Source organism: Megalops cyprinoides, chromosome 16, assembly GCF_013368585.1.
Source record: "Megalops cyprinoides isolate fMegCyp1 chromosome 16, fMegCyp1.pri, whole genome shotgun sequence".
Classification (NCBI taxonomy): domain Eukaryota; kingdom Metazoa; phylum Chordata; class Actinopteri; order Elopiformes; family Megalopidae; genus Megalops; species Megalops cyprinoides.
Genome location: NC_050598.1, coordinates 27,360,097 through 27,383,621, shown reverse-complemented (window position 1 = coordinate 27,383,621; position 23,525 = coordinate 27,360,097). Strand labels below are relative to the sequence as shown.

Below are 23,525 nucleotides of genomic sequence, written 5' to 3'. Positions count from 1 at the left end.
CAGAAGTCATCTGTGCGCCTCCGTTCGCTAAACGAGGGAGAGAAAAAAACGCAGAGTGTGTCTTTTGTGCCGCGCTCTGCTGCAGTGGTGTGCACACGGGCGATAGGAGAGGACCCGGTGTGAGGGGATGGGGAACAAGCTCAGCTGGAGCACGGGTTCGAGACTTACCAGAGATGTGCGGGGGGGGGGGGGGGGGCGATGGGGGTGGCCTTGGGGAGGGGGTCCGGCTCCGTGGTCCTAATCTTTATTCTGTCAAAAAAAAGAGACTGCTGCTATTTTGGATTTGTTTTACTTGTATGCAACCACTTTAAGCATCATGCAGTTCTATTTAAAACATTAACAGCAGTAGTTGTTTGAAGCAGTTATTTTTACTCTGAGTGTGTTTGTGTGTGCGTGCACACGTCTGTGTGCTTCAGTGGGTATAAATCTCTATTTGGAAATGATAAATAACACCGCTGCAGTATTAATTTCTATCTTTCCAATAACACACCTGTTTAATTCAGTAAACCGTCATGTTCCCTGATGGATAACCCGTCCTGTAGATGAACTGTGATCATGTGATAGTTTGAAACTGATACATGTCTACAACCTTCAGGGTAGCACTACCTCGGAGGTGAAAGCAAAAATTTGCCTTCCTGTCCTGAGAGCATACAAAGGACATCACCAGCACTGGGAAGCAGTGTTGAAAACAAAGCATTCCCACCCTGCAGAATGACTGCATACTTATCAATATACATAATAAATCATGACAGATTATGATTTTGACTGGAATCCTCCTATAAAAAAACAACCCATGCATATGTGGACCCATGTAGCATTAGCAGCCCATTTAAAAACATTTGCATGTTTAAGATGTTCAAGGTTTCTTTATGCCACTGTGCTTACCCCCGGTGCATTTGTACTGTTCGGTTAGAGGATTCAAGGGGAATTCTGACTCCAGATTTAGTCTCCTAATCCTACAGCTCCCTCACACAAACAAGAGGCATCCAGATATGAATGTTGGGGCAATGTGAGTATGAAACCATGGTAACAGCCTGAGGACCTCTGACTGTGAAACCCACTGTATGGGCACAAGGCATTGTGGGTAAGACAGCAGGTGCTTCAGCAGCCAAACTCATGATCTAGAATAGGATTTAGAAATCCTTCACCCTTGATATCTACCTTAATAATCTGCTCCCCCTGCCTCATCCACACACAGTTGCCTACCTGTGCAGCTTTCTCAAGCGCAGCATTAGGAAATGCAACTGTAAGCACTTGAATGAAAAAAGTTTATTCATTTGAACCACAAAAAAATCCATATTGGCTCCCTTATTGACAGAACCCTGAGGCGCTCACTAGAAACTGCAACACCATCAGCACTGCTCCTGTATAGCTTTTAATGAGATCAATAGTTTTTTAATATATTTCTGCTGGAATTGCCAATCTGATCAATACAGCAAGCAAAAGCTGAAGACCTCCACAGCTTTGGCAGTGTACAACCAGGTTCTGCTGTGTGCTGAAAGCCAAATACCTCTCCAAAGCAGTGTGGACCTCACTGGGATCTTTGAGCATGTCTCCAAGCAGGCGTTCCTCCATGATGCTGTTCTCATCTCTGACAGATATAAATAAATAAAGCTTTCCACTCTGACAACTCCACCTGTGTTTGTTTTAACCCCCTGCAATAACACAAGTGACCCCACGTCCCATGTCCCATCATCCCCCTTCCCTCCACCCGTCTGCCGCCCTCATCGTCACCATCCCTGGAAAGCGTGGTTGTGTTCTTGTTTTTTTATCAGAGATTTGTGATCTCTGAGGAAAAATGCTGGGCTTTGCAGTGTCTGTCAGGCATTTGTCGAGGTACAACAGCTCCACCACGTCAATCAGAGCATGGAGAATATTGCATGCATCCCAGCTTTCTCTGTATTCCCTTCGTAAGGATAGGAGCCAAAGAACTTAGAGACAAGCTGTCAGGTTTGCTGAGCGCCAATTCCTAAAATGGAGGGGTTGACTTTTTGCCCTCTGATCTCATGTTAGAAGCCCTTAGAGGTGTGAAATAGTTACTTCAATCAGCATATATCTCCTTGAAGAAAAAGAAATTAGTTTTAAAAGCTAGTAAGTGAAAAATAAAATCAACTGAATATTAAATGCACATGAAATTCAGAAAAAAAACATTAGAGCTCATGAGAGCCACCGCTTTGAATAATTGCTGATGTTCTTGCATTCAACTGCAGCAATTTAATCGCACATTAACTTTGTGAAATTTCACACAAGGCTTAATGGCCAAAGTTAAAATGCAAATAAATTCCTCTGCATGTGCCTGTGTAATGGGGTTAAATTAGTGGGGTCCAGCTGACCCTGTAACATCGCCTCCCACTTAATAAGAAGATGTTTTAAAGTTCATGAAAAAATTCATATTTCACTCTCATTATATTACCCAAAGATCACAGAATCTGGGTAATGAGCACTAGTGAGACCAGTCTGTGTTGGGTATATGTTGTAAATCTTTAAATATGATACAAGTTTTGATCTCATAATATATAATAATATACAGACTATTTATCGTGGTCAAGTGACTTGAACTTCATATAACCTTCAGTGCATTTTCTAAAGTGAATATTCACAAGACACAATGCTTCCTGTGATGTAACCCTAACATAAGATGATTAAGCTATATCTGCCACTGACCCTGCACCACCAGATATTCAGAATAATCACCCTGCACTGCTCACATGTAGATTTCCATAATAGCCATCAGTCATCACACAATATCCTTTCCTGAGTGATGATGATCATGGTGTCTCTCAAGAATTATTACTGATTGGGGTGGTGCTCCACATTACTGGTCTCTTGTGTCATTGTCATCTACTGTTGTCTGTATCCATTTATGTGCAAGATGACTGGAACTGTTAACCTCTGAATCTCTGAATAATGCCCGTAAGGAGAAACAATGCCACTCTTCATATTACATCACTGTACTAAAACAAGTAAGAATGCAACCCTGTGATGTCATCACATGGAGACAGACAGAATATGCTGCTGTTCCTCTGAGGTCCTCTCACTGCAATGATCAGAGGAGGAGGAGGAGGAATGTCTCTATTTGCAGCGGGGGTAAGGAATCCTTGCATGGAACAGAAACTTTTTAGTTAAAAAAAAACATAAATACAGGGTAGAGCATGAACAACTGCTATGGGTTTGGTCCATCAGATAAATTCTGGGCCACATGCCCTGCCCATATTATTTGAAGGGTTTGAGAATCACTCGTCTGAAACCGGCAGACACCTGCTTCATTCCAGTGGTAAGTCTCATAGTCTGACACAGGCCAATCAGTTAGTAATGTGTGTAAGAGACAAAAACCACAGGAAGTTTAATACCTAAGAAGGCTAAACACCAATGCATCTTGATTTTGAAACTTAATTTCTACTTAATTAGACAGAACTGGCAAGAAGCTCAGCATGTTACATATGCTTTTCAGCAAACAGCCTTCATCTTGGTAACCGTTGCTGTAAAGCGTGGGCGGTGCGCTAACGTTTTTGCCCGGAATGTTAATAAATAAATAAATCTCCAGTTTTCCAAAATAAGTGCCTTGGACATCTGGAATGATTTGCCTTGTTAGTGCGTGTTATTTCCAAGAAACAACTGGCAGTAGATCATTTCGTAAGAAGAACTTGTTCTGGCCCACCTCACCCTTCAAAATGACTTTATGTTAAGGCTAGCGATGGTTATCAATACAATTACTCTGACTAATCGGCCTACTTAAAATTTCGGGAAAACGAGAAAACTACGCCATGGTTATTTGTTTTATGTTTATTGTAAGTCATGAGCTGAGTGTGTGTCCAACTATCGGATGATTAGCCCATGGGCAATGCAGCTGGGAGTTCGCTTCAGGTTTAGCGCAAAAGAGAAGACAAACTTCTCTGTTATGTAATCCCAATTTCATTTAATTTTCCAGATGAGTCTGCCCCATCTTAGTCCACAGACATACCATTATGGGAAGATTTGCTAATACAAGGAAAATGAGGGAATTGTGTTTATTCATAACAGTGCACTTGCTCACCAAACACCCCCATCCACTGTGACTTGTAACCTCCGGCAGTAAACATTCTCACTGCGAGGGCTACTGGATGGAGATGAATGTACATAATGATTGACATTTCTTTGTCCAGCACTGTGACACTAGGGCTTATTCTTTTTGAGTGGTGTGCCTCCTCCACACCTTGTGTGCCATGTGTCAGTGTGCCAATATGTGACTCATATTGCCTAGTCTGCTGGATTGAAACAAAGCAACCCCCTGAGACATGTGAAATCTAACTAGATATGCAGAGCCCTCTGGACATAATGACCCAGGTCTTTCATGTGATGGGGGGGGGGGGTGTCAATGCATATGTTCTCTACCCACATACTCAGTGACCTCCTGATACCTGTAGTCAATCAAGTTGACTTGTGGCAGCCTGTGAGCTCTAAGCATGGGTGGTAATGAACTTACCTTTGGCCTGACAATGATCCTGAATCAGTTTTACATGACAAACAAGGTTGCCAGTTTTTGTAAGAACCCCCCCTCCCTCCACAAAAGTATGCCCCTGCACTAATGTGATGGCATTACAGTTCCTTTGTATACCTCACATGAAACACATTTCATTATAACAGAGATTGGAATACATGAAATGATTTTTAAGTCACTGCTCAGAGTCAGTATGTGGTTCTGTTCTGCAAATTGTTCACACAAAGGTCACAAAGGCAGAGTATAGGACATTAAATGCAAGGCTGTATGAGTTTCTGTGGATATATATACCGTATATGTATATGCGGTTTAATGTGCTATATGAACTTTTTTTTATGATTTCACAGTTATGCCGTTCCAAAAACTCCATCCTTTGGTACATGGAGTTGCATCAGTTGCAAGGAGGAGAGTTTGGAAGGAATTCAATTCTATTCATATTGTAATTCACTGTAATTTTTTTTTTTTTCTCGAACGCGCTGACTCACCTAGCTGCACTCCCTCAGCCTCGCGCAGAAGCTGCATTTAAAACGCTGCGATTTCGCCTCGTGCTTCCTTTGAAAAGCCGGGGTAATCTGCGGAGTGCAGCCAGCTTTCATCCTCCCCTCTCCAAAAAGGTGTTACGTAAAGGGGCTCTGACGAAAGCCTCACGCCTGACACGCTGCCTCTCTGCCTCGGCTTTAATGTGCCACAACTTCCATTAACTCTGCCGATAATAACAACAGCAATGAGAGAAATAATAAAACACCAAGCCATTGGTATTTGACTTTAACACTCATTATTCTGCACAGGTTACATTATTTGTTCCCGCAGCAGACATACTTATAAAGAGATCTCGTTTTGCATGTTATCCATTTATACAACTATCTGCGTCTCTGTGGAGTGAATGAGGGTTAAGTGCCTTCCTCTAGAGTTCTCTGACAGTGCTCCTCATAGGAATCGGTCCTTCAACCTTTGGCTTACAAGCACAGCTTCTTAACAGCTACATTGGACAGCTGCACAAAAATGCACTGGGTTTCGTCTGAAGCTCTTGTCTGAATAGTATCAATTATTTGTCTGACAAACATTCTTGTTCGAGGAAAGTCACATATTTTGTATTTAACTTATTATCCATTGTACAGCCTGATATTTGCGGAGTGTGATAACGTGTGACTATCAGAAGCATGACGTCTGATCATTTAATTTTTAAAGGCTCTTTACACAAATGTATCAAACTATGTGAAACCAACACTACTAAAACGCAGAGCTGTTTTTCAACACTTGGTGGCATATCATAATGCTTTAATCTCTTTTGTTTTGTTTTTTTGGATACTTGATGAAATGCATCCACCATGCTGTCCTTTTGCAACCTTCCACTGATCATCGTTTTGCTCTTTTTTTTCTGCATCATGACAAATTACAAGTGTTTCTTTGCTCTTTGTATCTCATGTTCTAACAGTTACAGATGAGTTATATTCAGAGCGGAAATTTGGGGTGTTGTATTTTGCTCCTTATCTCTTTTTTCGCCTTAGTCACTACAAACACAAAGTAGCCATTTTTATCAAGTCCACACAGGATTTGAGGGCTGTCTCCTGCCTATCAGGGAAAAGCAGCTGTTGTGTAGGGCAGCCATCATGGTGACTGGGCCCTGCACTGTGTCACAATCCTCCCATGTGATTGGCATGGTTTGCTCTGGTGAGGTCATCACCTGACAGGACCATCTGTACCCTGCTAATTACAGCTGTTTCCCGTTTCCGCCCACGCAGCATGCCTGCATGTCAGTATGACCTGAGCGTTTTGAATGTCACTCATAATTGGCCCTTTTAATCATGTCCTGAGAGGCGGCAGGGGGTGGAGGGTGACACAGGAGTACTGCGGCGGTTTTGCTTACAGATGGCCCACACTCAGTACGCAGCACCTTTCGGAGGGCAATGATGACTCACTTACAAATGACATCTTTGTTTCATATTTCTCATCGTTTTGTCTATTTGTTCCTCCATTACTGTCACCTGTGTACCACCTGCCCTCTTCCATGTCATGGTTGCACCTCTTCATTTTTCAGCAGCGCATGTTTTGTATTCTCGGAGAGCTCAAAAACTCCAGCAACTGATTTTTTTTTTTTCTTGTTGGGTTGAGAAAGTAAATCTGCACTCCATTCCCAAGTTCTGACACTCAATAAGCAATCAATAAGCCCTGCCAAGGCACCCATTCTAGTTTTGGAGTATTTTGTGGTGAACAGTGGCTATGGTTGCCAAAAATATAATTAAAATATTGATTCTGCTGAGGTCAGCAAGGCGGAGGGGGTGTTTGTCCTTTTTTTTGCTTTTGCTTTTACTGTAATTCCATATCGCGCAATTATGCATATTTTCATGAACGTAAAAGATTTAATTACCTTTTTTTGCATCATGATCAGGCTCTGTCATGTGTTCCTCTGGTCCGACAACTACTGCAGACAGATTCCTCTCCCCGTCTGGTCCTCTCTGCTCCCGTCCCTGCTGACCTGCATCGCTGGAAAACCTAAGGTGCACATCTTCTGCAGCTGCCCTGACATACCCTGCTGTCAGGCTTAAATCCGCTAAGTAATGCGTCATTATGCAAACCAGGTTGAGGGTGGATGTGTGGTTGCTAAGCCGTCAACTAAATACGTCCACCACCCCCACACAAGAAATGCTGCATTTTTCAGCGTATCTTATTCTGGAACATAATATCAACAAAAGAGTCACTTTTTTATGTTTGGAAAATGTCATTCCATCCCCGACCACCTTGACCATGTAAGGCAGCCATTTTCCTGGCCTTGCTGCGGGCCAAAGCGGACCACATTCCCACAGCAACACAGCTGCATTATATGAAGAGACTTTCATCTGCGCATGACCACATGCAACAGTTTTATCAAATAAGGAACAAAAGCTATTCTTTAAATGAGAGAACTAAACACTTAACGCAAAAACCTTTTTCTGGGCATCATGAACATCAACAAATGCCTCAGGGCAATTATAAAGTTTCAACACTATTCAGTATGACTGCTTGACTTATTGATTGATGCACACTATCCAATATGGACGCATGTATATCTGCCACGCTATCAAAAAGTTTACAAAACGTAATGAATGAAATTTGATACTTTTTTTTCCTGTTATTACATACTATTCAGCTACATACAGTTTCAATGTAAACACCCCTACCAACAATATGAGAGGATTTGGAAAGAACATTTTGACAAAGAAATCCCTCTTTTTGAGATATTCCGATTCTACCTTTGCTGTACAACTGTGTACTGAGTACTATGCTTGCAATACATATATATAATATTTCCTCTATATATTGTGATGTACTGCCCTCTACTGGACACCTGTACGAATTGAACTTAAATGTTCGCACGGTTATGATGCGGTCAAAACGCATCATATAGCAAAACTCATTAGTTATTTGCGGTTGTGATGAGCTCATAGCAAAACGTATTGGTTTATGAGACGCCTTTCGAATTTCAGTTTAGTTTATGTGAGGTAATGAAGGCGCGTGAGTAAGTGAACTGCAGTTCACATTGTAATATCCTCATAAGAAAACTACACAGGGGATGAGATCGGCATTTGTAGAAGATGATATCATCAGTTAGAAAATTTTGCGATGGTTTCCGACTGCGGTACTAGTGAATCGGAGAGTTTCGTTAAGGCTCGATTTGTGCAGGAAACAATTGGAAAAGTTCCCACTTTGTGACGCAACGTTTGAGTAGACTGACGTGGAGATGTCGAGAATGATCTGCTCTGTTGATTCGGCTTGCCCATCCAGGAAGAGGTTAACTTACACCGATTGCTGTCACTATAATGTGTCTAACGTGTCAGTTCCTCATTATTTTATAGAATCAAAAGACTTCTAGCTCGTACACTTAGTCAATTTACAGTGCAGATACTTAGTAAAAGCATATACGTACGAAATCAACTGCGGATGAAACTGGGAGGGCAAAACTACGTCCGGCGCTATAGGTCAAATTCTGTAAGTATTTGGAAAGAAAGGACATGCATCCAATGCTTTCCTCGATCCAACTTTTATTTCACAAATAACGTACTGACTGTAAAGTTAAGTCGTTTACCTACAGCAGACATACAGTAGACGTACTATTTCCAGTGTTTTAGTCTTGGAACGCAACTAAGACAATTTACAGAGCATTTACACTGTGGTGAGACAGGCTTCACCACGTCCATATTTGCTATCACGTGCTATAAGCAGTCCAGACATTCTCTTAAGAAAACTAAGATTAAATTTAAATTATAATAGGCCTAAATGCTGTTTGGGTCCTTTGTTCGTCTGTTTGCAGACAAAACATTACTTACAACGTTGTGCACTTTTTGACATGGAATAAAATTGCATATAATGTATCATCGGAAGTTAAAGCAAAACCACTACAAATAAAACATTTTGGTGTTGATAGCATTATACCATTAAGACGTCATCGTCCCGCTTCTCTTAAATGATTGATTTAGTCGTCAAATGGCCTTACTCCTCTACAAACAAATGATGTTCAGTGATACGTTAAATTCACTCCAGCGGTAGAGCTTCAGGACCTGGACTGGTTTTACAACTGGTTGCATGGCCGGTTGCAGTTTGCTTATTTTGCCCCATTCGGCAGATCGCCTGGGATCACTTTCTGCTACTTTAAAAGACGGAGCTCCGATCAAATGTCACTGGCTTACAAATAAAAAGGACACAATGGCATCATGGGAAAGACAACCCCGTTATTTATTTATGTATGTAGTACGTTTATTCGTCCAACTGAAAATTTATTTCTCATTTGCAGTGACGACCATGGAATTCAAGGTAAATATGGAATGCGAGGGATTGCACAACCAATTAACGTGGCCAGATGTAGACAGCCATTTTGGAAGTTTGACAAACTTACTGGAATTAACACGCCTGTTGTTCCGTTAAGAGGGATATTTTACGACCACAGTGAGACAGGATTTTATTTCAACGTGTAATCTGAGTATAGCATCTTCTACCGAGGATTGCCCCCCCCCCCCCCCCCCCCCAAAAAAAAAAAAAAATCTGCACTGGGACAATGGATTTACTTGTCCAAAAGGAAAGAGTGCCCCCTACTGGCCCATCAGAGCCCAGCAGCAAACTCCTATCTCCCAAAATACTCATCCAAGTACTAAGGAAGCCCAAGCCCATTTAGCTTTGATTAGCATGAGGAGGCTTCGAGGTGGCAATGAAATTACAAGGACAACAGGTGCAAAGCGCCCGATCAATAATGCAATCAATGACAAGCGATATCTACATTCAAATTATGATAATTAATTACATCTTGAATAGATTCTGGATTCTGAATAGATTCTAGGCCAAGAAAAGAAATGCCGTTTTGATGTGGCACCTGCACCCAAAGGTGTTGAAAGGGTTTACCGCTTAGAAGAAAAAGAAACACTTACAACACAATTTGAGCGTACCAAAATGACTATACCAAAAACACAGTTTAAACAGTAAATTGTTCAAACCGTCAAATATTTGTCAATATTGCACAGATTATTAGTACAACTGTTAGCATAACATTATGGTAGAAAACAGAACTTCTAAGTATTCTATTTTGCTTTATTTACTTTTTGAATTATCAATATTTGCATATAATACCCATACACAACTATGTGTTTTAAGGCACGCAGGTAGAATAGTTGTGGACTCGCCAACGATGTATTTACTTCCTTCTGTTTTGTCTTTTTTCATCAAAGAACACTCAACGAACTCGACTGTGATTAGCCAACACACGCAGTCGGTGTATTTCCGCCAATCAGAATCGAAATCGTTGAGTGTTGCATGCGTTATGTGCGACGGGCACCACGGAATAGATCACGTGCCTGCAAGACAGCGGACATGATTCAAAGATGAGGCAGAAGTTGTGGCTTTCAACAAGTTGAAGATTTCTTGGATGATCCGAGAGTTGCTGTATTGAATGTAACTTAATTCATGCAGATCTTGGAATTTGAAGCCGCTAGGATGGGTTGCACAATCACTTTTAACTTCACGTAAAATAGAGATCGTTAGCTAGCTTGCCAGCTGATTGTGGCTCTGGTTAGAAAGCTAGCTAGCACTCAGTGCAATGGAAGATGTCATTTTAGTCAGCTCAGGGAGTGAGGATGAGTCCGATGTCGAGTTTTTGGGCGTTTACGAGGACAGGAAAGAGGAATCCAAGGCATTTGTCAGAGAATGGCCAAGCTTCCCTCAGGTGAGTTCCTTCAATATTTTTGATGTTGCGTCCGTTTCATGTTTGTTTGCGGTATGGCTTTCATGACGTCATCAAACGTGGCGAAATTCTGAAATACTCCTACGCAGAGATAAAGATGTGGTACTTCTTGCACATATGCGCCAATAAGCGATTTATTTTATTTTATTTTTTTTACCGCGATTGACTTTACTGACAACATACTTTTTTTTTAGCTAGCATGTTCATATTTTAACTTAAATTTATGCCTATGTGATGATAGCTCGTGATGGACTGGTGATTGACAGTGGAATATTGGCGGATCTGAACACGCGCTCTGCACAGACGTTTGTGAGCAAACGGGGGACTGCATGAAGCAACCTCGCCAGCCGCTGGCTCTTTTCCAGCTACAGCTCTGGTCGAATAAGCTCTTTGACGGGACATTTATGCCGCTCACAATGCCGGACGTTGTAATGCTTATGTTAACGACTCCCCGAGAGTATAACAGACGCGCTAATAAACAATCAAGCGAACAAACAAAACCAGACAGGCTAATCACTTTCCAAAACAAAGGGAGTCGAAGTCTAGGAAGTGAAATGAACTGAATCGCGCATGTCTGTCGTTTTGCCCGAAGCACAAAAGGCGGTGCAACGTTGGTGCTTGGTAGTAAGCACACCTTGCTGCATGCATGTATTTGGGAACTGATACACCCTGTTATGAACAGACAATAAACACCTATCTTGGGTATAATCATAAAAGAAATATGCATAGTGCAAACTCCCTCGGTGTACTTCCTGGACTTCGATTATGATTATGATTATGATTATATACACTTATTTATTATTCTGTATTGCTTGATCCCATGGCTTAAGCGCCTTGTCGGACTTTTATTAATCAATGTTTTTTAGGATTCCCTGGTTTGTATGGCATGTGGATCTACTAGTACAGTGAGCAAGATGAGGAAACGATACAATTACAAGACCAGATACCTGAATCTACGACAGAACTGATTAGAATTAGAAACATCAGCTCTGCGTTTGCGGACAGCGCGATGGGTCCGTGTAGTTCTGTAGTATGAAGCTGAGGGGAAACTGAGGCGAACCAGCCTGATCTTCGCAGCTGCGAGCGCGGTAGATCGCATGCGGCGAGTGGAGAGAGTCGTTGGGCGTGGCGCCAAACTCTTCCACCTGCTATGTAGTGTTGATTGACATAGTAACCGGTTATTCTGCACAGCTCCTGAGGTACGGAGGTAAGCAAAACCAAATTTTACACTTATGAAGGAAAATAGCCGTAAAATAACGTGGCTCATGAAGTGTGGTGTAACAGACGGGTTTCCTATAACTGAAAATAAAGATTTGGTATTAAACTTTTTGGGTTGCTCGGTAAGACCGTCTGAGGAGACTTCTCGCTAGCTAGCTAAGCACAATCAATGTATGACGTCTTTATATCTCACTCTATATCCGTAGAATGATATACCGGTTACGTTAGCAAGTATGGATATTTTATTTGGTCAGTTTTGTTGGATGTAATGATATGCCAAACATTTTTGTCATTCGGACAGTAAAATGGTATTGCCTTATAACTAGCTAGTCAGAAATTTATTTTCCAAAACAAACTGTTTGTCATTGTCAGAAAATATAATGGTATACAATGTGAGCAAATAAATAAATATTTTATCGTCAAATGAAATCACTTCCAGAACCACACTCAAATTACTTCCACAGCTTCACATTACTTTCACAGTGGGACATAACCAAGCTCCAAGCTCAAAAACCAAGCTTGTTCTCTGAACCACCTGAGAGAGAATGGCAACCAAATAAACCTCCTAATTTCAGCAAATATGTCTGATCTTTGCTTTGAAAAGAATCTGTCAACAATATGATTAAGCTTGATTGACGTCACATACCCTAAGTTAAACTTTTGTCATTCCCCATTATTACATTCTTACCCATATTGGGAAACTGTAAGAAAAACTGAAGACTTTGTATGTGAGTTGATAGACAGCAAATTTGTTCACGTTCTCCCTCCTGTGTTGATTTCAGGCTTTGATTGACCTCACAGACTGTGGGTGTGCTCCATCACAGAGGCGGTGCCAAAGAAAAGGGACTGGATCCCCGGTGGTGGTTGTGGACTTGAGTGACAGCAGCCTTCCTGATGGCTTAGACACAGACCCGCTGAGCCCAGCACCGGGGCTTGCAGGTGAACAAGAGGTAAAGCAAACTACCCTGGAGGCTCCAAACGCTTTGATTCTGGAATTCTGCCAGCGTTCTCCTGGTCACTCTACGTCACAATCCTGTGGAAGGTCCTTGGAATCCTCTGGTGATATTTCAGAATCCTATAAACGTTCTCTCAGCCTTATTTCAGGAGAACCACTGGAAACGCAGAACACTCAGGACTGTCCGAGCAACGTCACTTTGAAGTTATCCTGGAAATCTTCCTGTGCCTCTGTGCCTGAAATTCTTGGCAAACAGAAAAGGAATACAGAATCTCCATGTGCATTCATTCTAAAAGTCGCCCGGAGTCCTCCTAGACTAGACATCAATGAACAGATCCCAGAAACTGCAAGAGACTCATTTAATGCTTCCAACATTCCAAAGGAACCGTCAGCTTCGAGTATATCTCATGTAGCAACATCAAAGCGAGGAAATGATGCCGAGAATTCACTACAAGACACAGATTCAAAGCTGAGACCTTTTCCCACAGAAATACAGCAGCCCAAGTCAGAGAAAGAGGAAAACCTGGAGCCCAACTCCGTGGGAGATGATTTCCCAGACTACCCTTTCAACACCTCTCCCATTAGTGACTACAGTCCATATTACTGCCCTAGTGAGATAGACCCAGTGCTGTTCTCCGACTCCAACTCCAGCATGCACGAGTCCCAGCAGGACAACATATCCACTTATAGCCTGTCACCAGCCCCTTCCAGCCCCTCTCAGGACCTAATCCAGAATCCACTCCAGGAGAAGCTGCACTACACATCCTCAGCACCCCGTGGGCCACCCAAAACGGAGGCGTGGAGCGGAGGTGATGTGGATCATGTGCTCCAGCTGTCGTCCGGAGTCTGTCCTCGCTCTCCAGAGCCCAGTCAGCAGCTGTCGCAGCCGTCCCCCTCCAACGGATCCCGTGGGGGGTCCGTGTCCCCCACCTCCACCGAAATCCTGGCGGGCGACTCGCCTGATTGGCTTGTGGACGATGCAGAGCTGCCCTTAGAAAGCCCACCCAGCCCCCCTAGTCTTCCCAGCAGTCCCTTTCCTCCCAGATCCAGGGAGATGGGGGGTGACACATGTGAGGCAGGCCCAGGGGCAGAGAGTCCCACCCCCAGCACAGGGCCTGAGGACAGTGAGGAAGAGGAGGAGCTCTCGGGCTGTGAGGCAGCGCTGAGCTCCAGAGATGTCAGTCGACGGGACAGACGCTACGTGTCTAAAACTCAGTACAAGAAACTAAGGCAGCTGATGGGCAGACCACTGCCAAACATGGTGAGGAGAGCTGTCTAAAACACACACACACACACACACACACACACACACACACGTTCCCATGCTGAGCTTAAACTGTGCAATTCTGCAACAGTTCTACCTCATAGTATGACCTCTCAACTATTTTTCAAGATGGGATGAAATCTTGATATTGTAGCCCTGGATCAGGACATCTTGAGCCAGTCATTGTGAGAGGATAGATGACCTCTATGTAACTGTGTCACCTCTGTAGGACATTGCAGCAAATTTCTGCCAAGTTCTACCTGCATACAGTCACGCATGGCACACACTTCACTGACATCTACGCACATACACAGACATACTTGCATTCACACTCAAGCCAAATACACTCTCCTAGAAGCATGCTCATATAAAAGTACATTTATGTACTGTACGCACCCAGAACTCATGCACACCTCCACAATAAAAATGATGCACCGGTGATCCTGCTGGCACTGACAGCTATTGTTGCAGGCCGGTGATGATGGTGATGATGATGACGACAGTGAAGAGGAGGAAGAGGTGGGGCCCGCACAGCCACTCGGCCGCCAAAGCCTGAGCCTAGTCAACAGCACCATGGAAGAAAGATACCCAGAAGGCACGCTACAACTGCTGTCCGACTTCCTGCACCCTCGGATCTACCCCCCCGCCAGTGTAACGTCCCACCTGATCAGGGACATTCTGCTGAACCCTGAGTATGACCTTCCCCTGGTCACGGAGGCCTTTGGCCTGCTAATGAAGATACAGAAGTGAGTGCTCAGACTCAGAAACACAGAGACCACTTTACTGTACCACTGTACAACTGTAGGATATGCAGGATTGTAGGGTTTAAAAGCCTGGAGGTGACACCACGTCTGAACTATAAAATTAGTCTGTTGTAATGTTCTGTGAAGTGAATTAAACTCCATTTTAAGTTTTTGACAGTTAAGTTGAGTAAGGATCAACCTAGAAAGTTAATGAAAATTCCATTCAAAAAGGATTCAGTGAATACTTGTGCGCACCAGCCTGCACTAAGCCCATTTTTTTACTTTCACCAGCAGAGGGCGCAGTTTCTATTTAGCGCATTAACATGTATTAGCTTCATCGAATTCCTTAGGAATTATCAGTAGTAAGACCCTTGCTAAGAGACAGCGCCCGGTTTCAGTCTGTGAACAAACAGGGAAATGTACTGAATCAGTGCTGCTGCCTGTTCTCTCACGCCCCCCCCCCCCCCCCCCCCACCCCCCGGCTGCAGACACCACCCGGCCACGCAGGCCACAGTGCAGTGGGACTGGGAGCTGCTGATCTCCGTCATGGACCCGCAGGTACGGAGGGAACCCTTTCGCAGGTCCATTCCATTATATCACACGCATTTAGCAGACGCTGTCAGCCAGGGAGCCTCTCAGCAGAAGCGAACAGAAGTGTATCCGCACACCTTGAGTGAGCAACAGTGCCAGATCTGGTTGGCAGCACTCCCAGACACAACACCGTTCAAGCATCGGCAGAAGTTAACTTATGGTAATCTTAAACTAAGACAACCCTGAAACTGTGGGAAGAAGTGGTATAAATACATACAATACCATAAGTCACACACAATGCCAGTAAATTATATAATATACCATAACTCGCAGGCAATGATAAAAGGAGATGGAAAAGGGGGGGGGGGGGGGTGGGGGCCAGGGATGAAATGTATCTGCCCTTATTCTCTGCCACTAAGTGGCACTCACCGTGGTGTGGGCATCCATAACTCCCAACAATTTTACATTGCCTTGGATCCATCCAAACAGAGGCGCAGTCACACTGGTGTGTTAATTGTTACACATATACACGTTATCACACAGTTTTCAGGTATCTGAAGGCTGCTGTCAGCTTATGGGCAAGTTGCCTTTTTTTGTTTGTTTTGTGAACACAGATGCAGCAAGACTGCTACATTATTATTTCACCTCATATTAGTCATTCTCGTATGATTATCACACTTGAAAAATTGTTGCAAGAACCTCATTGTTGTCACTGACTGAGTTCCGTCGGTAGACCTGCATGTGGGTACTCTGGGACACAGGCTGTGGCAGCAAACAGTGCTTTGATGTAAGCACTAGCTGGAATTACTCCCCTTGTTGTTTGGGGGTGGTTACTGTATGAAGTGAAGTTGTGGTTTTGCTGCGCATGAAATTGGTTGATGCACCCCTTTCCCCTGCGAACCCCAGAGCCCGGAGAGGAGGCGTCCGAGCACCATCGTGCGCATGCTGCTGCAGTACGGCCTGCAGACGCTGGAGGACGACTTCCGGCTCTCTCTGCGGAGGCTGCACTGTTCCATCGTCGCGGCAACACTCTCCTGCTCTAGACAGTTCGTGCATGTCAGGTGAGCAGCCAGCTTTCCTGTCATTATGCCTTCAGGCCGGAATGGCTGCCTTTGTTCTGGCTTCCTGGCTTCCTTCCTAACACGCCAGCATTGCCAGCATTGCTTGGTGTGGCTAAGGTCTGGCACGCTTATTCACAGTGTCGAAGTTTTGCGAAATGCTTTCATTGTCCTTGGTTATAAGCCGTGCCTGTTATGGCCAGTAATGCTGCCACATATGACTTAACATGTCTGCACTCTCATTTGTGTCACGCTTGGTACCTTCAACAGGCACGGGCTGTAGACGTGCGCAGACTGTTGGTCATGGCTATGTCCAATATTTTAAGCACTATTGCTGTCTTTAGACATACAATTGCATAATTGAATTTTGTAAACAAGGCTAATACATACATCTTCCCAGAATTCACCTGTTGAACTAATGCCACATTTGACCATAACTTGTCAGTTCAGTTTGAAAGACCCGTGGTTGCCTGCAACATGTAGCTTGTTTTCGTCTTTGCATTACAATTCCATTTGCATTTATACGCTTTCTTCTCATTTCTTTCCTGCAAGTGTCTTTCTTACTTTAGCTATTAAAGGCATGTTACCTTAACCTCACAAAAAGTCCATTTGAGCAGTGGTTGTTTTCCAGAGGTGTGATCAGTTGGCTGGTTGCGGCTGTGAGGAACTCGACAGGTGACCCCGAGGGAGATGCTTCTGAAGCCAGAGAGAGAGAGGAAAATCTCAGGTGAGACAAACCTCCACAGCTCTGCGGTGTTTATCGCTCTTCAGAGACACAGCTGTCCTCACAGGCCTGTTGGCAGCTGTAGGCAGAATGTGCCATTTCATACTCAGGTGGAGGTACGATAGAAACTTGCCAACAGATATAATCATAGTTTTGCTCCGTTTAGTTTGGTGGGGTGCCATCTCTTTGGGCCGGTCCATGTTGTGCAAGTACCCCATTCCTCTCTGTTTTCACTCCCACTCTCATTTCATTCCTCTCCGGCTTCATTCCAGCTCTCGTTTCATTCCTTTCTGCTTTCACTCCTACTCTCACCTCTCCGCCTTTATTCCCAACTCATTTCATTCCTCTCCACCTTCATTCCGACTCTCATTTCATTCCTCTCTGTCTTTATTCCCAACTCTCATTTCATTCCTCTCTCCTTTCATTCAACCATGTCCCACAGCTGTATGACTTAAAATATAGAACTGTATTATTGTGAGATTAAGAGCCTTTTTCCCCCCCCATCTCCTGCATTTGAGCCCAAGTTAAGCATAAGTTAACCATTATTCTAAATAGCCCAGAAATCTTAACTGATTAACAAGTGATACATAATGTTTGTGTGCCCAGCCACACATTGACACGTTTTCCTGTTTCCTTGCTGCAGAATAGTGTCGATCCTGCAGAGGATGCTCGCTATGGCCATGGAGGTGGACCGCTCCCCCACCATCAGCTGCAACAAACTGTCCCACGAGCTGCTCCAGACCCTCAGCACCATGCAGCACCGACACCACCGGTAAGAGCCTACAGTTGGGACAGGTTTCCAGCAGGGTCAATATTTTGGGTGCAACGGGGGGGGGGGGGGGATTCCCGAGATGGCGAGGCCACCACTCCCCATGCAACGATTGGGAGAAAGAGGGGATAGTTCATTTGTCAGTTTATTTCATCAGATTTTTACGGTGATTTCGTCATAACCCGCTGAAGGTTTACTGAGGCTTAAACCATATGGCTAGCCTCCTGCAGGAGTCTCAGTGCAGCCAGTCCAGTTTGCGGGCATTGATGAAGCAAGCCAATGAGGTAACGCTTCCCCTGGCCCCCTGCCCCCCTGTGTCCCTGTCTCCTATCCCCTGACCCGTGTCTCTGTCCCCTGTCCCCTCTCCCCCCGGCCCCCGTCCCCTGTCCCCTGTCCCCTCTCCCCTGCCCCCCGTCCACTGTCCCCTGTCCCCTCTCCCCCGCCCCCTCTGTCCCCCGTCCCCGCCCCTGTCCCCTGGCCCCTCTCCCCCGCCCCCTCTGTCCCCTGTCCCCGCCCCCTGGCCCCTCTCCCCCGCCCCCTCTGTCCCCCGTCCCCGCCCCCTGTCCCCCGGCCCCTCTCCCCTGTCCCCTGTCCCCCGGCCCCTGTCCCCTGGTCCGTGTCCCTGGCTCCCAGGTTGCTGCTGCTGCAGACCCTGGAGAGCAGGCTGCTGCAGTGCAAGCTGCTGAAGCTGCTGCTGGAGGACAGATGCACAGAGAGGACCACGCTGCCCATGTCTCTGAGCCTGCTGCTGCACTTTCTCCAGAGCTCCACGCCGTCCCCTGACCCCACGGTGAGCACTGCGCACTGGGATACTTAACACCCGCCCCCACGCTACTTCCTGACATACCACACACCCAGGCTGCACTGTTCCCACAGGCACCATGCATGCAGCCATTCCTGTTCCTGCAGATACCAGAAAGTGGCGTCTCAGCACGCCCCCATTAAAACCGCAACACGCCCCAGCATCCACTTCAGACATGCCTGCACCCTCCACACGGCGCTGTATCCACACGAGACGCAGTAATGATGCTCCTCTGTGTGTGCCAGGATGACTCTGAGAGGTGGAGGAAGTGGAGTGAGCTGATCCAGCTCCTGTGGATGCTGCTGCTCAGCTACGAGGAGGTCACAGAAGGTAAGGCAGACGCTGCCGCTAGAGCTTTCATTAACAGGGTGACATTTCATTCGTTGGAGTCTACAACCTCACATCTTCCTTTTCCTTCTTCTGCAAAGCAGGGAGACTTATGCTACTGTGTGTGCACGTGCGGGTGTTCACCTTCCTCACACACGCAGCCGTAGGTGCATTTATTACATTACATTATTGGCATTATTTAGCGTACGCTCTTATCCAGAGTGACTTACGTCAATTACAGGTTTGTTTTTTCATTTATACAGCTGAGTTTTTACTGAGGCAATTGTGGGTTAAGTACCTTTCCTAAGGGTACAGCAGCAGTGCCCCAGTGGCACTAGCAACCTTCCAGTTAGGAGTCCTGCTCCTTAACCACTATGCTACACTGCCGCCCCACACAGAACCACAGGTACAGTCACAGGTGATCAGAGGGCACAGAGCCACAGATACAGGCACAGGTGATCAGAGGACAGAGCTACAGATACAGGCACAGGTGATCAGCGGACACAGATACAGGTACAGGTGATCAGAGGGCACAGAGCCACAGATATAGGTACAGGTGATCAGAGGACACAGAGCCACAGGTACACACACAGGTGATCAGAGGGCACAGAGCCACAGGTACACACACAGGTGATCAGAGGATACACAACCAGAGATACAAGCGCAGGTAATGACAAATGGGGGAAGCGAAGCGGCAACCTTTCAGTTACGAGTCCTGCTCCTTAACCACTGTGCTACGCTGCCGCGCTCATGCGCCTGACTGTCCTCTCTCCTCCCCCAGGTCACCTGCGGCTGCCTATCACCGAGCGCGCCGGTTGCAGCCGGGCCCCGATACGCACAATGTACGACCAGATCACCAGCGAGGCAGTGCAGGAAGCTGCAGACTTCTTCCTGTTTCGGGTGTCGGCTGACCTGGGCCACGCCCTCCCCCCACAGTTACAGGACTCGTTCTCTCTCCTGCAGAACCACCTGCACGGCACTTGCCAGCACTGATGTTTGCACTTATGTTCAAGCTTTATGCGATTTTTAAATAAATATTTATTGTTTTATAAGCGCTGGCGCATGTTCTCTTCTCTCTGCAAGGATGGCTTATTTCTGCGCTGTCCTCTGTACAGTTGGTGGAGACCCTAAAACCAGAAGATTGCAAGCAGTAGTAGCTAGCTGGATTTCGATCAGTGGTCTCACTAGCCAACTTGCTAGCTAAGTACACCGCTAGATACCTATACTGCTAGCTATGTAATTTTATTTTTCATCAGCTATTTAGTGTACTAAGTCCTCAGTCCCTCACAAATTTACTGGCTAGATGGCTCACTCATTTATACATGCAATTTAAACTTTTCAGTGCAAATTAAACTACCTGTCACCCAAGGTACTGGTTATGGGTCAAAAGCATCTGGAACCAGGGGTTTTTAATACTTGTATTTATTTTAAAACCACATCCTCAAATACAGACACTTCCCATCCACAAGAGTTCTGGCGTCAGAATTCTGACACATGTAACTGTTTCTCAGGTCATTTTGAACACAAATTCTTAATACATAGACCAGATAGTGGTTTGGTTGGTGTCAGTCACCTTGAACATTCTGTTCGTGGCACTATACCAGGCATTACAAAGACCTCGGCTCCCCCGATATGCAGTTATATTGTCATTTTCCTGGTCTTACATATTTTAAGACGTTTTCTGCCGTACACTTGTTTGAGATAGATGTTGTCAAGGTTGCACAAAAGGGATCAGTAGACAATCACGGTTGTACACGTAAGTGTGTGTGTGTGTGTGTGTGTGTGTGTGTGGAAGTGAGTTTATTCTGAACCTTTATGTGTGGTCACTGAGCCATGAGCTATAGCAAAGGATAGAACATATTGAAGGTGTGAAGAAAACAGGTTTGTGCCCCTTCAGTGAACCATTAGCGTATATGTGTGTGTGTAAAAGAAATAGAGATTGCATCTCGTGGGTCCGACACGTACCTACTCCTGGGCTGTGAAATGGTGTCTCAGTGACGATTTAATACATCATACAAAAGGCAAGGGGACAAACTGACTGAGAAAGAGCGGGCAGCAGTGTGACACACTGGCTAGAGAACAGAGCTTGAAATCTGCCTTTGAAGCCAACAAGTCAATATTGCAGTTCCTTTCAAGTCAAAATCTACTGCTGGTACCCTGAGTCTGCGCTCTCTCTCTGTCCAAGATACGGACAGTGTCTGTGTAATTCAAGTGATTTTTGTGGTATCTGTGCCTCCTATAGTGATGGTTATATACTTGTAACTTTACCCTGATTGGCTGTCTCACATACCAAGCCCCCCGCCCATGATGTGGACACGCCCATTGGAGGTGGAGTTTAATTATTACTGTCAATATGCATTTCCCTGTAACTGCAACCCTGATGCTTGCAATGCTTCTGTACACACCTCAACAAATAATGTTAACACTGGGCGGCAGTGTAGCATAGTGGTTAAGGAGCAGGACTTGTAACCGAAAGGTTGCCGGTTCAATCCCCGCTGGGACACTGCTGCTGTACCCTTGGGCAAGGTACTGAGCCCACAGTTGCCTCAGTAAATATCCAGCTGTATAAATGGATAACATTGTAAAGAACTGTAACTTATGTAAGTTGCTTCGGATAAAAGCGTCTGCCAAATGAATAAATGTAAATGTAAACACTGTAAGTGGACAACTTAACAGAAACTAGACAAGAAGGAATCCCAAATCTACCATCTTTCACACACATACTGCATCACTGCTGGAAAATTCCCTCCAGCTAGCAGCTAGAATTTTCTGCCAAACTCATTGCAAATCATAAGTGTTTCTCCTGACAAAATGCAATCAGGTGTGCCTCTGAAAGGTATACCCTGGAGCTGCACTTTCAACCATGGCCACAGGAGAGCGCTGTCAGAAATCTCCCTGTCAGGTGAAGCTCATGTCTACATCACCATCATACCAGCAAGGGAGTTGACTCATATCACAGACTTCAAAAACAAAGAGAGCTTGGGGATTGGTTTGGGGGTGTTAAACAGTCTCTCACTTAGAATCTACCTGTTCCCAAGGGCTGCCCATCAACACAGGCAATTTTAAATTTGTCTCCCCGCAAAATGAAAAATGAGCTCTCTTGGACATACACGTACACACATAAGCATGAGAACTTGGTTATTCTAATGAGGTCGCAGAGTCGTTGCTCAGCCGGCACACTCACGCTTCAAGCTCCGCCAGACTTATTTACAAGTGAGCGCCCCATGTCAATGTGTGAATATGCAGCAGGAGGGTGACGGGAGCACGTTTCGGATGGGCGAAAAGAGTCTCGGATTGCATCTGGGAAGTCGGTCTGTCAGGTCCCATTTTGCATGGTGCGGTTCGGCTGGCACATTTACAAGTCTGCAGGGATAATTCTCTTCACGGTTCCTGCAATTTTAATGTGGTGTTCGCTTTTACAGGAAACTGTTATTCCCTCTCATTTAGCAGTGGGGGGGGGGCACGTGCCCCACAGTCTCTCTGGGTCCACGGTCGTGTCTCTGGCTTGGCTGTAAACTGGGTCACCAATTTTGGAAGCGAGACAAATAGCAATCAGGCAACTGGCTCCTTGAGATGCATGTGTGTATGTGAAAACGAGCACGACCACAGGGCAGTGATTATTCTTTTGAACCCTGGAATTGAAATCTCAGGTGTGGTACCACTGCTTTGCCTGTGAGCAAAGACGCTTAACCAGAAGTACTCCAGACAATTAAGTCTAGTTATTACAAATAAGGGTACTTGTTGAAAATATCAATACAGTCTATCAAAGTATCTTCAGAGATGAATGAAGCTCCATACACTTTCAACATAATCTGTTTTTATAAGGAAGTATATAGTATTTAAGGATGCACTATAATAATACAGCCCATTTATGGGCTGTATAAAACAAAGGGGGTGTCTTGGTATCCCAAACAGAAAGCAAATGACAGTAAGCTAGAGCTAGATGAAAGGCTTTGCCAAGTGCTGCATGTCATGGTGCCATCAGTGAGTGCATTCTGGAAAATTTCAGACCCCCTCACTGTGGTAGAGGACAGAGCTCAGCAGAGCCATGCCTGGATGGTGCAGGGCATTTTACCCGTTTGCTGTTGAGAAACCCTGTCAGACGCACACGAGGCGCTCAAAGGGAACCGCAGCTTCTGTTTCCCATCACCTCCAGGAGGGAGCTCTTTTGTTGTCTGAGATCAGACAGCACCGCCCTGTTGTCTTCGCATTCCTAATCAACCCCACAAAGAGTGAGCACCTCCGTCTATACACCTACGCACCATTAACACTCAGGAGAGCAGGGGAGACATTTTCATGTTTGTAAGCATTACAAAAAGGGTTTTCCAAAGTCCTGCATTCATCCAAGCCCTTTTTAGTTTTGGTTTTGGCCCTAAAGGAAACATTAACAAGAGTATTTGCACAAATTCACCCACTGAGGCATGTGTGGTGTTGAATGCTCATTTAAAATGA

At 45.1% G+C, this 23,525-nt stretch overlaps 1 protein-coding gene across 1 annotated transcript; it reads left to right on the top strand.

Moving 5' to 3' along the window:
- Nucleotides 1–10,328: 10,328 nt before the first annotated feature.
- On the top strand, nucleotides 10,329–20,066 carry simc1 (SUMO interacting motifs containing 1). The gene is made up of 10 exons (XM_036548584.1): nucleotides 10,329–10,664; nucleotides 12,683–14,116; nucleotides 14,591–14,865; nucleotides 15,351–15,420; nucleotides 16,300–16,454; nucleotides 17,083–17,178; nucleotides 17,819–17,947; nucleotides 18,578–18,734; nucleotides 18,992–19,076; nucleotides 19,855–20,066. Exons 1-10 carry the CDS (start codon nucleotides 10,539–10,541, stop codon nucleotides 20,064–20,066), a joined length of 2,739 nt encoding a protein of 912 aa, XP_036404477.1. The 5' UTR covers nucleotides 10,329–10,538.
- Nucleotides 20,067–23,525: the final 3,459 nt, after the last annotated feature.

Coding starts and splice junctions, on each gene's coding strand:
- simc1 (XM_036548584.1), top strand. CDS start 10,539: ATGGAAGATGTCATTTTAGTCAGCTCAGGGAGTGAGGATGAGTCCGAT. Junction 10,665..12,682: donor AATGGCCAAGCTTCCCTCAG/GTGAGTTCCTTC, acceptor TGTTGATTTCAG/GCTTTGATTGACCTCACAGA. Junction 17,948..18,577: donor ATGCAGCACCGACACCACCG/GTAAGAGCCTAC, acceptor CCTGGCTCCCAG/GTTGCTGCTGCTGCAGACCC.